At 30.0% G+C, this 16,413-nt stretch overlaps 1 protein-coding gene across 1 annotated transcript in view; it reads right to left on the bottom strand.

The window, feature by feature from the left end:
• Positions 1–10,326, bottom strand: part of LOC108910243 — a 33,645-nt gene extending 23,319 nt beyond the window's left edge. Inside the window, exon 1 of the mRNA XM_018714800.1 lies at positions 10,229–10,326. Coding sequence (XP_018570316.1) covers positions 10,229–10,249 — 21 coding nt within the window. The 5' untranslated portion in view covers positions 10,250–10,326. The remainder of the gene's footprint in view (positions 1–10,228) is intronic.
• Between the last annotated feature and the right edge of the window lie 6,087 nt (positions 10,327–16,413).

A 16,413-nucleotide genomic window follows, 5' to 3' on the forward strand; every position in this document is an offset into this window, starting at 1 on the left:
ACGTACGATACCTACAGTCCCTACGATATTTATTGTGATGGAATTTCAAGAAAACCCCTGCGCCACTTTATTGAAATTAACCGTGTTACAGCCAATCCTGTACCACATTACAGCCGCCTAACATTTCCTATCTCTAATAATAAATTAATTCCTACGTTAATTTGTGAAAACTAAATTCTCTAAACGTTTAATATCTTAGTTATAATAACTTTTTGTAATTGACAAATGTTGATCAGTAATACCGGATGTTGGTGCATGCCTCATTCCAACAGTTAGCAAATTATTCCGGAAACTTTCTTAAAATAGAGATTGTTTCCTTCAAATGCAAGTTTTTGAGCGCTTGAATAGTCAATTTGGCGTACCTATAGTATGCCTGTTTAATCGTATTATGAATTACGTTATACCTATTCTATTACATCAGCACAATTTTAAGCTGTTGCTTAAAATTTCCAAATGAGATTTTGTTCTTTTTTGCAAACAGGTTTTGTGTCAAGAAGAAACATTGTAGTTTTAGTAAATAAAATATTAAGGAAATTGAAATTACGATACTCGTTTGAAATATACTACTAAAAATATAACCGTGTAAAATAAAGGTTAATAAAAAAATATTAAGGAAACAAATTTTATAAGAAAGAGTCTGGAAAAGACAAAAAATTTAAATAGAGCATATTTAATACCTTTTGTAATATTATTGCCCGAGTTTTACTTTTTATGCCTCTGTTTATTTGAGTATATTGGTAGCTGCTAAAAAAATAAAAATTATTGATAGGGTCTTATCTCAAACGGATTTAATAAAACGTTGTTTTTTGAAATGGCAGGTGTCCAAGATGACTCCTGACAGAGGAAAAGACAAAAAAAAGTTAATATTGAAATATTGACCTCTGGGATCAACTCTGCTTGTGTGTAAACAAAATGTGCTATAATTTCAAATCCATAAGCCATCAAATTTTGATGTGTTTGGTTTTTCTCATTTTTTTTTTGTAAATGAGATTCGACAAAATGTTGATAAGAAAAGTTTATCAGAATGAAAAAATGAGTAACTAAGAAATGTCGCCAGCGGTAGATATTAATTCATTTACGCGATCAAACATTAAATGTCATTGATTTTACTAAATAAAGGAAGGATAATAACGATATTCAAAATGTTCCTAGCACCATTTTTCATTAATGATACGCTAACGTACTAAATACGGAACAATGAAACACTTTTAATAACTGTTATTATACAATTTCAATCATTAATATTTCACGCTCTACTCACTAAGTTTAAAGTGAGCTGAGCGCTTTTTTTGTAAAATTAAATAGAGTGAGGTAAACAACAATAAAAATGTTGCAGTAAAAAAAATGCATAACAAATAAAATTGCATGTTATATGAGCATTACTTCCTCTGTAATTTCGTTTGTAATATTTGTTTAGTTTATAATAATAAACGGAAAGCCAGATATATAAATTATTTATTTATAGCCACATTGTATAAAGTATGTAAAAATATTATTGCATATTTAGGGACATTTTTAAGTTTAAAATCTGTTGCATCAATAAACAGTTCATCAATATAACTCCGGAAAAATTTTGTCTCTAAAATTTCATCCTTATATTCGTCTGTTTCAGAAAAATAGAATCTTTAATTACAAGAGTGCTACATCTATGATTAAATGTTGAATCAAACACACAAAATACTAATTTATATCATCTCCCAATGATCAATTTGTTCAATCTGTGGTAAAAAAGCAAAGCAATGACAGTATCACAATAAAATTTGTCTCCAGGATATTGTAACTTGTTTCTTATTTAAGTAGTATAGTTATGTATACTTAGCTTGAGCAACGTATCTTACAATATGGCCGAGTATGTGTGACCTAGGAATAAAATTTTGCTACAAGTAACTCCAAATAGTTAATAAAATGCAAACCATGATCTAGATTTAATTCCAATATAAACAATTATGGGCGGGACCGCATAGTTTTTGTTTTTATCATTTATTTTTTTAACATAAAAAGAATGTAACAATGTGCTACGCCTTTACGATGAATGTACCTATGCATTTGATGTAGGTAGTGCCCGGGACTTGGGCAAGGCCACTTTAAAGTGATACAACTTGTTCAGTTGTTGCACTGTTCTTGCAGGATATAAGTAGGTATCTATTTGTTTGTAGTTAATACAAACAAGTCCTCAATAACTTGTTGTAGAGGGATATGTTATTAGAAACGAAAACTAAAACATGGTTACATGAGACATGATTGGTTTTATGTTATGTAGATAGAATCATTAATATAACCAGACTATACAACTGCTATTTTTATAAACATAAAGATTAGAAAGATGTACGTTATTATGACATGGTTAACAATTCTGCTGAAGCTGATGTACTTTGTGACATCTCTTAAAATGGTTTTTAAGGGTTGGAAAAGAAAGACAGTGTTTTGCTTAACTGAAAATATACACTTCAAACCAGGAATAGTGCAGTATTCTAAACAATCCCAACAAAAACTGACCTGTCACAGGAAATTTCTAACAAATATATTCACTTAAAAAAACATTTATCTGTGGTCTACTCTTAACAAGCAGCCATTATTGTCATGGATTTTGAAGTTTTACTCATGAGCAATCTACAAGAAAACCTCAACCTCAACCTTCTAGTGAAAATGATCTATACGAATCTGCCAAAGAGCAGACTGGCAATTTTGTTCAAATTTTACTAAGGTATAGGTAACTTCGTTGTCAGTCATAAATTGTCTTGCATTTTCAATCTCTGAATGATCGTGATGTCCTTAAAAATAATTTACTATATTTATTTTTTATTTAGTTTGATGAGAACAATCTTTCCTAAAATATTGTCGAAATCTCATTGTTACGCTCTTTTAACGATACTTAGTTCTAATATGACTAGACATCCATGTTCAAATTAAGTAAATGAAGACATTATACTGAGTGTTTCCATGAACGTTTCAGTTTGAGAAATACAAAAATTTGTCTCGACAAACACTTTAACATGGCATAAAATCCATTAAGCTAGTCATTGTTTTGTAAACATTGCCCCATTTAAAATGCTCGACAATTTCTTGACAGGAAACGTAAACACAAAGTAACCATTTTTTGTACTCTGATGTATTACATTACCTGGATATTGTCCAAGCAAGTTACAACTAGTAGTTAAACTATCGATTGGGGTCATCTATTCCATTTGTAGTACAATAAGTCTCGTGGCCTTGCTAATTAGCGGTACCCATCGAGCTTACCGATGCTTACATCAAATTTCGCTCAGGAATACTAATTCCGCATACTGCGACAAAAGGAACGCCGCGCCGTGACGAATGACAATTATTAAGGCTAATTCAGACTTATCCACCATAAAAAATATTGCAGATTGCTTTATCCTGTCTGTGTAGTAATTATTATATCAATTGATACGTGAAAGAAGGCAATATATAGAACCGATATAAAAAATAACATTAAAAAGTGATTATTTACAATTATTAGGTACTTTTTGTTAGTGGAATATGCAGTTGATTTTGCAGAAACACCTACAGAGGAAGAACGCACATCATAATTCTGCACAGATTAACAAGTATATGTCTATTTATTTTCTATCTTTGCTATCAAAATGGATCAAAATAAAAAATGTTAGACATGTTACGACGGTGAATCAAATGCCAACAAATCGGAATTTTTTCTATCGAATTTGTAAATAATAAAAATCCACAGATACCTCTTGCAATTTAGAATGACTGGAAGCACTGCTGTTACGTAATAACAGCAGAAGAAGAGCTTTTAGGTCAGCGTAGTCACTGATTAAATAAAAAATCTACATATCCCAGAATTTTCTCTGTAGATCTAAATAATATAATAATATTATTAACAAGTAGTTACATTAATACAAATAAATATTTATCAGTCTTAACAAAAGTGGAAGTAGAATTTAAATAAAACTAGATAAATGTTTGTATTTTGTTTTAGTTGCTATAGTTTTTAGATGCATTTGATTTTTATTGTATTAATTTTGTTTATTTGGAGAATCTCTGTGATGTTTACATTAATATAATGAATATATTTCATATTTTTAATGGAGCAAACATGTAATTTCACATTTTCTCTACACTGCATGAATAAGGTTTGTATTATTAACTGATAACAAAAACGAAGAGTTTGCATTTGCATTTTGCAATATCAGTTTCTCAGTGTTATAATTAGTATAGGTAGCTAAAACCTATACTTTACATATTTATACCTACGTCAAAACTGTTAATCATATCATGTCCACATCATACAGACTGTCTTAAGATGACGGCCCATTGGAATATTTCAGAGACTACTTCGATTTAAATTTTGAAAATATGTGCCCTGGGGTTTTCGGGGATGCTATCTTCAAATAAAATAACGCCATTGTTGTAGCACTTCCGGTTATACAGGAAGTCGCCATCTACTTGATTACTTTGAATGGAAACTCTATACATTATTGCATTATCGACACGATAAATTAAAAATAAGTTAAACATGTTTAAGCTTCCCTGTACCTAAATCTAGCAGTTTTCGAAATAATCGATATTTTATAAAAAATTGAACAAAAGCAAGCGTTTCAAAAATTCCTTATATCTTTCTTTGTTCTGGAAGCTTTCACTTGCTTTTTGAAACAGACAAAGAACATAGGATGCGCTACCTTCCACTATCAAAATTATCTGAAGAAAATTATACTAAATATCCTATTTTGATAACTTCGACAAAATCGACAAAACTTTTTAAATTCAAATTCAAAAGAACAAACACCCTGTATTGTTTGCATCATATTATAGAAATACCGATATAGGCATTGTAGCGGTTACAGTTTCGATTTTCCCAGATATTTACGGTTTTTTCCTTTCAAAAGTATTACAATAAAAATATAATCAAATATGCCTTGAAATACAAATATTGGTACTGTCATTCAGTATTACTTTCTACAATATGGCGCAAAAAATACAGGGTGTTCCATTTTAATTTAAAAAGTTTTGTCGGTTTTAAATTTTCAAAATGTAATGTAAAAAATGATTCACTTGGTAGATATAATTTTCTTCAGGCGATTTTGACAGTGATAGTGTATCTTATGTTCTTTGTATGCTCCGAAAAGCAAGTGATAGCTTCCAGAAAATAGATATAAGGAATTTTCGGAACGCTTATATCTGTCAAAATTTTTATAAAATGTCAATTATCTCTAAAACGGTTAGATTTAGGTACAAGGAATCTTTAACAGTTTGTACTTATTTTTAATTTGTCTTGCCGATAATGCAATAATATATAGGGTATTTAAATTGAAATAACGAAGTTGACAGCTACTTCCGGTATAAGCAGAAGTGCTACAACAATGCCATTATTTTATTTAAAAAGAGCACCCCCGAAAATCCCAGAGTCTAAATTTTCAAAATTGAAATCGAAGTAATCTCTGAAATATTCTAATGCACCGTAAGACAGCCTGTATAGTTTTCTATTTGCATTTGCTCTATTACCACTATTATTATTGATAGCTTTCTACTTGACGATTTCTGTTGGTATTTTACTAAATTAATTTGTAGTAATGACTTTGGTTTTTTTAATATTTGCACATATATTAATTAAATTTCAATTTATCATCACTCACCAATGTAATGTCACAATTTTCGTACAAACTAACTTTTAACTTCTCAGTTAGTTTCACTTGAAATTTTCCCTGAATAAATAAAGATAAAACTCCATATTATAAAAGCATCAAGTTTACTACTTTTATAGTTTGTTTCAAATATATACAAGAGCTGGAAAATGTTTTAAAAATTATAACATAGATGTAATACTACTTTTAATATCTATATCTTACAACTTCAAATTACTATTATTGGACTGAAACTAGAAACTAAAAATACCAGATACACCAATTTTATCGGATTAAATTGTATATTAAATCTCTATAGCTGTAATTGCAGAAGCCTCTTTCACTGATGATCCGAGAAAAATTAATTGTATAGAACATTTGATAATGAGATTTTAAAAAAATAATTAAAGTGATCCTGCAAACCTTATTAAACTTCAATCAAACTTTCGCTTTTGCCCTTCATTCGCAATTTTATTAACTTAATTAGTATTGGAATCAAATGATGAACAGAAAGTCAAACAAGGAGAAATATTTCATGTACTTCAATATTAATATTTTGATTTAGATAACCAAATACATTTATGTTGTTTTCACTAAACCTCAGTGGAATGTTGTTGCGATTGAATAAATCAATTTAATAAAATTTGCTGAACCTTTTACCAGTACCACTTTGGCTTTTGTGGTAACTATGTTTTATAACTATAAAAGATAGCTACTTATATAGTAACTTTACATACGGAAAGCCTTTTATATCTAAAAGGATTTGTTTTTTGCACATTTACTTGTATGTACAACGTGTTTACCTTGCAACATGCTGGAGAAAACCATCTGAGAATGAACTACCATGAGACTTTTCAATACGAAAATTTAGCGAAGAGGCTTTTAAGCTTGATGAAGGTCTCTGCATTTAGAGAATACAATGTTGGGTGCTATAGCAGTCATTGTGATCATTATTAATGAGTGAATCAATTTGCTTACCTTAATCATTTCTAGTGATTTCTAATGCAAAGTCAATAAATAACACAGGCCGACTTAAATTTTTTTATTGGTTGGTAGGACCTTATGCAGGGTTAAAATTCTTCCAAAGGCCTAATTTAGAATTGGGATAGAGTCAATATTCATATTTATTGAAGGTAGTATTGAGACAACTGCATATTCAATGTAGAAGAGACTTGTCCCTGCTATTACAAAAATGTAAACTATCAAAATTTGTTTACTCTTCAAATTTGTTTCAGCAATCTATAAGAAATGATAGGTCTGATCTAAAAACCAAAAGAATTCTTTTTTTTGTGGGTCTGTGGCACGTAACTAAAATACCAGAATCCTGTTTGATTTTACAGAAAATTGTATGCTTTCATTTGTTCAATTCTTTTTATCAATTTGAGTTGTAAGTATATTTAATTATAATATATGGTAATGAGCAGACTTATTGAAGTAGATATAATTATATCGTTAGTCTTGCAAATTGACGTATGCGACAAAAAGAAAATCGACAGAAGTTTCTTTTAGAATTAAGTCCTTAAGGTAATAAAATCATATACGAGTATATTCACCTATATTGGTGCACAATTATAGTAATAGGCTATTCATCATATATACCACAAAAAATACGTTTGTAATGACTTTTCTTCATACTGTTTTCCTCAGAAATTACTCACATAATGGGTTTGGTGCTTACGCTCCTTTGCATTATCAACGAGGATATCGTCCCTCTTATCACGCAGGAGCGTATAATCCAAGGAATGGATATACACATACGCCCCTAGGTGATAATAGGGACTATATGTGACCCATATTTCCGCGGAATTACAAAGAAATAAATGAATACATGTACCACTATAATCGTCTGAATGTAATTAGTTATCTAAACCCCTTTGTTATAATAAATTATCGCTGCAGTTGTGCTCAAATTGTAACAATCCTTAATAACATATATTTTTCATAATTAGTATTATTTTTTTGAATTCTTTTAAAATGAGGTATTAAAAATTTTGTATGTGTAAAGAACTGTAATTGAATTATTTCCATATGTTTAATAAAAATAAGACGATATCATAAAATCAAGGTTAAAAAATTTACATCTATAGGTACACCCATACATACATACATCATACATCCAGTATAGCTACATACAGTGGGTGGCCAAATTATTAGGGAAAATATTCAGTTTCTTCTATTTTCTAGTTTGACTGAATTTTTTGAACAAACAGTTGGTTCTATAGCTTGCAGCTATTTTTTATTCAAAAGAGTATATTATTAAGATCACAAAAACGAGTTACGTGAGCGAAACTATTTATTTTTTTCGTAAAAGCTATATGTGCATTAATGGAAATCTGCTAAAATTAATCTTAGTATTTAGTGATGCACTCTTTGCCGCAATTAGAACTTTTATTCTCGAGGCAAGCTCTCTATACAGACTTTAGAATTCTGTTGGAGTTCGACGTTGTGATGCCATTCTCTGACGAGAGTTTCAACCAATTGGTGCTTGGTGGTGATCAGCTCATTAGCAATCGCACGTTTGGTGAGTCCCCATATGTTCTCTATAGGGTTCATGCCCGGTCAGGGCAAAATGGTAATGTTTTTTCGGCTAAGAATGCACTAACACTCCTGGCTTTGTGGCACGGTACCCAACGTGTATAAAAATGGACTCTGCATCACCAGGGAACCATTCTTCAATCTATGGCAGTAGCCGGATTTTTTGTACTCGCTTGTACGGATGCTGCCTCATGATCCCCTCCACGATGTATAGGCGTCTTAAGCCCTTTGCTGGAATCATAGATCATACCATGACACCAACCGGGTATTTAACCCTCACCACAAGGCAGTCTGGATGGATCTGCTCTCTCCAAGGCGTCGTCGGAGAAATGAAGTTTTGTCGACCAAAATTTGAAACGCTGATTCGTCGGAAAATATTGAGATAATCACAAAAGAATCTTTATTATTACTATTTTAATTAGTTATTCTCATTCGAATGCAGTCATATTCTGGAGTTATCGGGCCCCTTGCAGCCGCATCTTCTTCATGACCTCCATCAAAGGTGGTTTTTTGGTCGACAACGACCGATCGGGTTTTCTTCTGTCAATCACCTTCGGACTGTCATTTGGGAAATTACAATTCCTTCATTGTTTATTATAGTAATTCTATACGAAATATCAATAACGTTTTGATAATTTGTGACAGGAAAAACTCACGAAAACGATTCAGACATATTTTTTAGCATCTCACTGTAACAAAAGTTTTTAACAAACTACCAACATACGAAGAGTTACCTCACTTATCTGATAAATGATGCAGGATATCAGGTTGCTACTCAACAAAAATATTAATAACAGTACCAGCTGCAATACAAAATAAAAAAACCTTGTGAAGACCTATTTGTTTTTTCAAAACAAAAATTTGAACTAGAAACTTCATAAATATGAGTACTGTCCCTAATAATTTAGCCACCCACTGTATGTTAAGTATGCCTATAAGATAATAAAACCCCTATATTCAATACTATGATATTATTCATTGTTGTAATTATCATAGTAAATGCTCAATGTCAAATTATACCTGCATAGTTAAAATAAACTACAATTTCTTTATCTATTCATCTATATTTTCACATGAAAGCAACTCGACCATATGAGTGAGATATATAATAATATAAATGACCTTGTAAATAACCAGGGGTTATTATTATTATAACATTTTTGAAAAAAATATAAATATCCTTAGAAATTTATAAAGGTGCTACATTGGGAGTAAAACTTTAAGTTATTGAATATCTGTGACTACAATGATTACTATGCTTTGTTTTGTTAAGAGATAAGTTTATATGAAGAAATTAAATAATTTCTAAGCAAAGTCAGTATTAAGTACATAAGTTGCCACCACTATGCCACATAAATAAAGCAATTTTGCAATTTTTACTGCCATATAGATGAATTGATTGTGTACATTGTTTCGAGAAGAAACGGAGATAATCTATTCGAAAAATAATGCTAAAAAATAAGGCGTTTTTTTTACTCTTCACTGTTCATATTTTTCGATTTATGTGTTGAATTTTTGGCCTTATTGACTCCAATAGGCTCCTAGTTTCAGTATTCAACAGTAATTATTATTAACTGAATAGTTGTGTTAAAATGCGGTTAAAAAATTTCTGAACCATATATTTACTTACAATATTGCACTTAGAAAGAAATACTTCTCAACTGGTACAGTTACTATTATTACGAGTATTATTATTAGTGAAAATAAAAATATAATTTTCGAAAATATCAAAAACGATACGCTCCATATATTTATACATAATAAAGTCATTAAGATCAATGTATTCAACCCATAACACTTATTATTCCGCAAACTGTTATTTCAAAAAGGTTCTAAGTATTAGTATTATCCGTTTCAAGAAAATATAGTAAATAAGTATTGACCTGTTACAAAGTTCCTAAATATTTATGGTAAAGATACTATACTGTGGCTTCATAATGTATGTATTTTAAAATGGTAAAAAATTAGCCTTATAGACATATTTAATTATTAAAAAATGTTTTTCAGATTATGTCTAGTACACCATATTCATTGTGCAAGACCTTTACGTCGCAGATACACTTTCAAGACTGCTATAGTTAATACCCACTCACCAGTGTTATTGTCAAAGTCATGGCAACAAACTTAACCAACAATCACTATCACTAACAAACTTCAGAGTCTTAATAAAAGCAATTTCGCTTTCTATGCTGTTTATATAGTTTACCATTTCTCCCGCGTATTTTCATACGTCACTGATACTTCGCCCTCTCGTCTAGTATCGTTTTGCGTTGTATCTTTCGTTACAATACATTTTTTTCGCCTTAAAAATAAAGGCACATTAATCATGGGATGATGAATTCCGATGGCATATTAAAACATTCGTGCACTGTTTATTAATTATTTATATATACTGGATGATATAGTTGTGGATGGTACAACCAGTAGATTGATGTCGATCTTTAAGATGTAACTCAAAACTCAAATTTTTTACCGTCTAGACTAGATGAAAACTTTAACATGAAATCATGGCCTACTAGCCGTAAAACTACATACTTTACTTTTTGTCTGATTCAATTAATAATGACGCTGTTTCACAAAATCCCGATTTTCTCAAAAATCTTAATTATTTCGAAAAATTTTTGAAATTAAATTTCCTGTAATACTGGTGAAACTATTTAATAATTGGCATACCTCTTGTACGGCCCTTATTGGGCTTCCAACAAATTGATATTTTTACCAATTACGGATAACAATAAACGCAAATCATGTACCAAATTTGGTTGCTCTATGTAAAGGCATTGCGGAAATATTATGTTCAAAATTTAATACGCATCTTCATAGGCCAATATTTATTCAATGGTACATTCCAGAAAAAAATGTTACATAACAAATTGGCATATTTTAAAATACTCAGTACGTGCCTGCTCTGTGTCGGTAGAGTTATGAAATATCCTGTATGCAGGGTGTTAGAAGTTTGACTGCCTTAATTTTAACAGTCGATAAATTACATTAAAATTAACAAAAAAACCTTATATCACATGGGTCCTAAACTCAACCATTTCCGAAAAAGAAATTATCAAAATTACTTACTTAATGTATAAAAGTTCGATTAATTAAGGAATAATTACATAACTAACTGCGTGCATAGAATACCATAAAATACAATGTTTATCACTTTTGTATCTTCTTTACGCTTAATTCTAAAAAATAATAAGCGTCATAATAAATTTAAAATTCAATAAAATTCATATCAAACAATGTGACAACGGCGCGGCAATTAACATGAGGCTCTAAGCTGTCCAGTAACCAGCAATACACAATTCAGTTGGTATCTGGAATTTGGCCGTGACGGAGTGTTTTCTTCGTACCACTATTTCCTTTTCTTGAGGCAAATGTGCGAAAATTGGATTCAAAGGTGTCGTGTACAAAATGGTGGTGGACATTTTGAGCATATTATTATGTTATAGTTTGTTTTGTACTTGTGCGTTTAAAAAATTCTGAATTTTGCTTTTATTTTTAATACGTATAATTATTTGGAGGGCGTGAATCTTTGGGTATTTTAATTACATAATTTGATTAAAAGTTAAGTTCCGGTTGTAAGAGATTCATAATTACTAAAATTTAAGCACAACACTATATTTATACTACAAAATCGATATAATTTATTTTATTTATTTAAAAACTAGGAACCAATTGTTTTGAAATTTACTAAATGTTTCACAATAATAGTTGTTTATATTTTTGTTATTCCAGGACAAGTCTGCCGCGTGCACACGTCGGCTGATCAGCTAGCGTTAAGTTAAGCGCTGTTGTCACGTTGTGATGAAACTCCCCAATATCAACACTCGCTGTATTTTGAAAACTGTTAATCTTACCCTTCTGTAATATACAACTTTTTTGTTCATTTATGATTACTCTATCTCATGCTGAAGTAATGGCAGTCAAACTTCTTACACCCTGTATTACAAATACAAATTTTGTAAAGATTGTAACTTCTCCGATTGTATTATAAGGAAATATATCTTTTTATACGAAAGTTTATTCTTTGTCATCTACCACCCAGTCAATCAGCACATTTTCTTCAACTCTAAGAAGTTCACACTTTTCATCTCCCAAGAGTTCAAAAATTTAATAAATAATCAAACGAAACAAATATTGGGCTTTCGGGCGGAGCACTGTAAAATCTGAAATTATAGCTTGCGAAAACTGTATAAGTGTTTTCATTAAACGAAAAGAATTAAATTAAAGAATTAAGAATAGGGAGCTTCATAACGAACTGTGTAGGATTATTGATATCACCTCATCTTTCTCATTTTTGAATTCAGAGAGGGTATGTTGTAGTTCTCAACTAGAAGTATTTTATAAATGTACTGAATTTTAGGGAAAGTATTCTTGAAAAGCGTGACAAACTATAAACATGATTTTTTAAAGTGGGACACCCGATATAACACGTCATATTTGAATAGGGTTAATGAAAATATTTCCATAAGAGATTGACCCAGCAAACCATATTGTCTAATTTAATTCTCAAGAATCAAATACAAAATTTTGTAAAGTGTGTTACATTTAAACATTTCATAAGATTATTTTGTCACACTTTTGAAGAACGACTCAATTCGATATCATCATATTTCTAGTTGACTTTTGTATCTATGTGAGCTGACATTTAACCAAGGTATCTGTGAATCTTATAATTATTTTTTTTATAGTATGACAACCTAGGCTAGTGGCTAGTATGGATTGGCCATTTGAAAGGCTTTTAAATCTACATTTGAGTGAATATTTAGGGTGTTACATAAATCAATGAAAATGTTATTAATTTCATTTGCAAGGATACTACTTGAAAAAGCAATCCTAAAGTAAAATGCAGAATTAATAAGACCTTATCTATGGCTATATGGCTAATTCTGTGTCTGTGACTTTGCTAAGATAGTGATGTTAGAGCAATAAGAGTACAAGATGTTTTTTTGAAAGATTACATTATTTGATAACTTCAAATGTGTATTTCAGGTAAGTGTTTTTTGAAATAATAATATTTAGATATATCAATTTCTATTTCAGATAATTATCAATTACTTGCTATTTATTAGATATTTCTGATATAATTCAATGCTAGTTGGGGCATATTGTCTATAGTTGCTTCACTCAATATCAACATTAAAGAATATTGTCTATGTCTATACCTAGATTTTTGATATTAAAGAATAATGTGAATGTAATTCATTTGATTTTTTTTTAATAAAGTAAAAATATGAGAGTTGATAATAAAATATAGATTTTTAAACAATACATAAAATTAGTTCTAACCTAACTGTTCTCATTTCTACAGCAGTATTGATATCTGATTCAAAAGTGTTGCCCGAATTTACTTTTCTTTTTTTTAACTGTCGTAGAAAGAGTTTTAGTCACTGGTTCGTGTACTATGGTATACTAAATGAAATAATAGAAAAAATATATACTTATTGTTAAAACTATTCTGAGTAACCACAAAAAAAAATTGAGTATTCCCAATACCGTCCGAAAATTTTTAAATTTTGATTTGAAGAGTAATCAATTCCCACAAATACTTGAAATGTGAAAACCAAAACATATTTTAGTTAAAATTCATGTCTCCTATACAGGTGTGCCATTTAACCCTACCGCTGGCAATATCTCCGAAATGAAGAAATTTATTACAACTGAGGTTAGATCTCTCGAATAACTTCAAATTGCAGTTAGAATTGTTAGTTCAAATATTTCTGTATAGATGGCGTGGCGATACTAAAATTTTTGTTATTCCTGGAACATGGCAATGCGGTCCATATGAAGGATCGTTAAATTTAGAGTAATTTTTGTAATATAAAGTTTTATATTATTTAGGGCTTGTTTTCGAGACATGTCAACTTCAATGTGCAATGTATGATTAACAGCAAAAATGTTGACATCATTTACAAGAAAACTGTCAGTACTATGCTAAAATCTCAAGGACTATCGAGGATATTGAATGGTTTTCTGTATTAAATGCTAATACCTGGATGAACTTGTTGTTGTGGTTAGGTGTTCTTTCTCAAAGACAATGGAAGTGTCATTAAATTTTTCGACGAATAACTATCCTGCCTGATCAAGGAGATATTTATATTTACTCTCCATATTTGCAACTGGGTTATGAATATTCAACAATTTTAATATATTTCAATGCCATTGGTTCCTGTATCATCTAAGAGAACGATATTAAATATTAAACGCAAGTAACAGTTCATTTTTTCTTTTTCCAAATTCGATATAAGTACATATATATTACATAATAACTATAACTATAACTAAATACAAAAGAAAGCTAAGTGTAATCCAGTATATCTGTTGAACGAAGAATACCTAGTATGCAAATAATAGGTTTTGAATTGTTTACGTCAAACAAAAGACCTTGTAGAAATTATATGAAAAATATCTGTATCTAAATTATGAAACCTGTGATAATTAACAATCCAATATATTGAACTATGTTTTTCTGACGTAAATATTTGGTATTTTTTTTTAGTAAACCAAATTGTTCTAGAATTAGTTATTTTGTAAGAATTTTTCTATAATTCCAGGTACTCATTTTGTGAGTATCCCACTTCAAATTTTGAGTAATATATGTTATAAAATGTTTGTGTCCTGATTCAATATTCTAAAAATTGTTATTGTAGGTATAGTCTATAAAAATGTTTCAAGCTTGTCATGATCGTTATTTCTATTGCGGCATAATTTATCAGCAATAATTAAAAAATACCACAAATTATATTGAAACGTTACAATGTATCAAAAAGTTGTTCATTACTTTAGACAGAAGTAAAAAAATAAACAAGTTGGTATGTGCACTCCTATAAAATAAATTTTTATTTCAAAATAATTCACCCAAGCGTAAAGTAAATACTTATGGTCTACAGCTATAATATTATATGTACTTAATAGATATTATTATAGGATTAAGTAATAACTTAGGTTTTAGGATTTCAAAAATGCAGAAACATTTTATTTTTATTTTTAACTGTCACCTACTTTATTAAAATTAAAACGTTACAGTAAATGCACACATCACTTAATAAGTTACTAATAATAACTATATTTAATTATTCCCTTTATGGAGGCAAAGTCGCGTAATCAATGGACCAACATTATGCCTCTAAAAAATCAAAGTTAACATGATTAGTTTTCGATATATTTGAAAAAAACCGATTTTGGAAATCCGTTTTTGTTTCATTTCAGCTTTGTTTGAGATGATATTGAAAAAAAGAAGAACACTTTTTCTTGACCACTTTTTGCCCTCTATCGAATGGCATCTTCAATTTTTATATGTAACGCTTCGTCTCTCCAGGACCATCATCAACCAACGATTACAGTGATGATGAATTTTTCGAGACAAAACGTCTGAATCTGGTTCGGGCCGAGGCAGTTAAGTATTAGGGATCATGAAAGTTTGCAGAAAATGTAATAAAATTTCTAGGGTCGTATTTAAAAAAATGAAGTTGATGATGGTCCTGGAGAGACGAAACGTTACATATAAAAATTGATTATGCCATTCGATAGAGGACAAAAAGTGGCCATGAGAAAATGTTCTTTTTTTTTCAATATCATCTCAAACAAGGCTGAAATGAAACAATAACGGATTTCCAAATTTTTGTTTTTTTTTCAAATATTTCGAAAACTAATCATGTTAGCCCTGATTTTTTTTAGAGGCATAATTTTGGTCCCCTGATTACGTAACTTTGGCCCAATTTAAGCTACTTCGTACCTCTTACCGTTTCCGAGATCCCTGTAGTGAGAAGCGAATTTGTAACGGCCTGTGTGTGTCTAATGATACTTCTGCAGCATGACAAAAAATATTATGAACAGGTAAAATTTTTTCGGGTAAGTTACCTATTATCTTTATTTATACACCGGTTCCCACAGATTAATCCCAAGTTTAAACTTCCATATTGTTTCTAACAAGTAATTAAGTTTAAATAATTCTAAAACATTAATTAAAATAATATCTACATTTACAATATTTAATTAAGCCTTTATAAAATAATTTACTAATCATGTCATAGTTTGCAAGTATATAGCAGCAGATTTTATGATAAAATTATAGAAAATATGTGCAATCTATTTTGCCATATTCGAAATAGCATGTTGGCCAAGGTTAAACGGTCATTAATTGTTTTTATTTCTAGTGAAATTCATACTCATTCAACAGTCAATGAAACAAAACCTTAATTGTTGGATAAGCGTTATTTATTTTGTATTTAAAAGGTATTTTGATTTCAAAAGTTATATTATTTAAGTACGGCTGCAC

This window comes from Anoplophora glabripennis, unplaced genomic scaffold, assembly GCF_000390285.2.
Source record: "Anoplophora glabripennis isolate ALB-LARVAE unplaced genomic scaffold, Agla_2.0 scaffold409, whole genome shotgun sequence".
Classification (NCBI taxonomy): Eukaryota; Metazoa; Arthropoda; class Insecta; order Coleoptera; family Cerambycidae; genus Anoplophora; species Anoplophora glabripennis.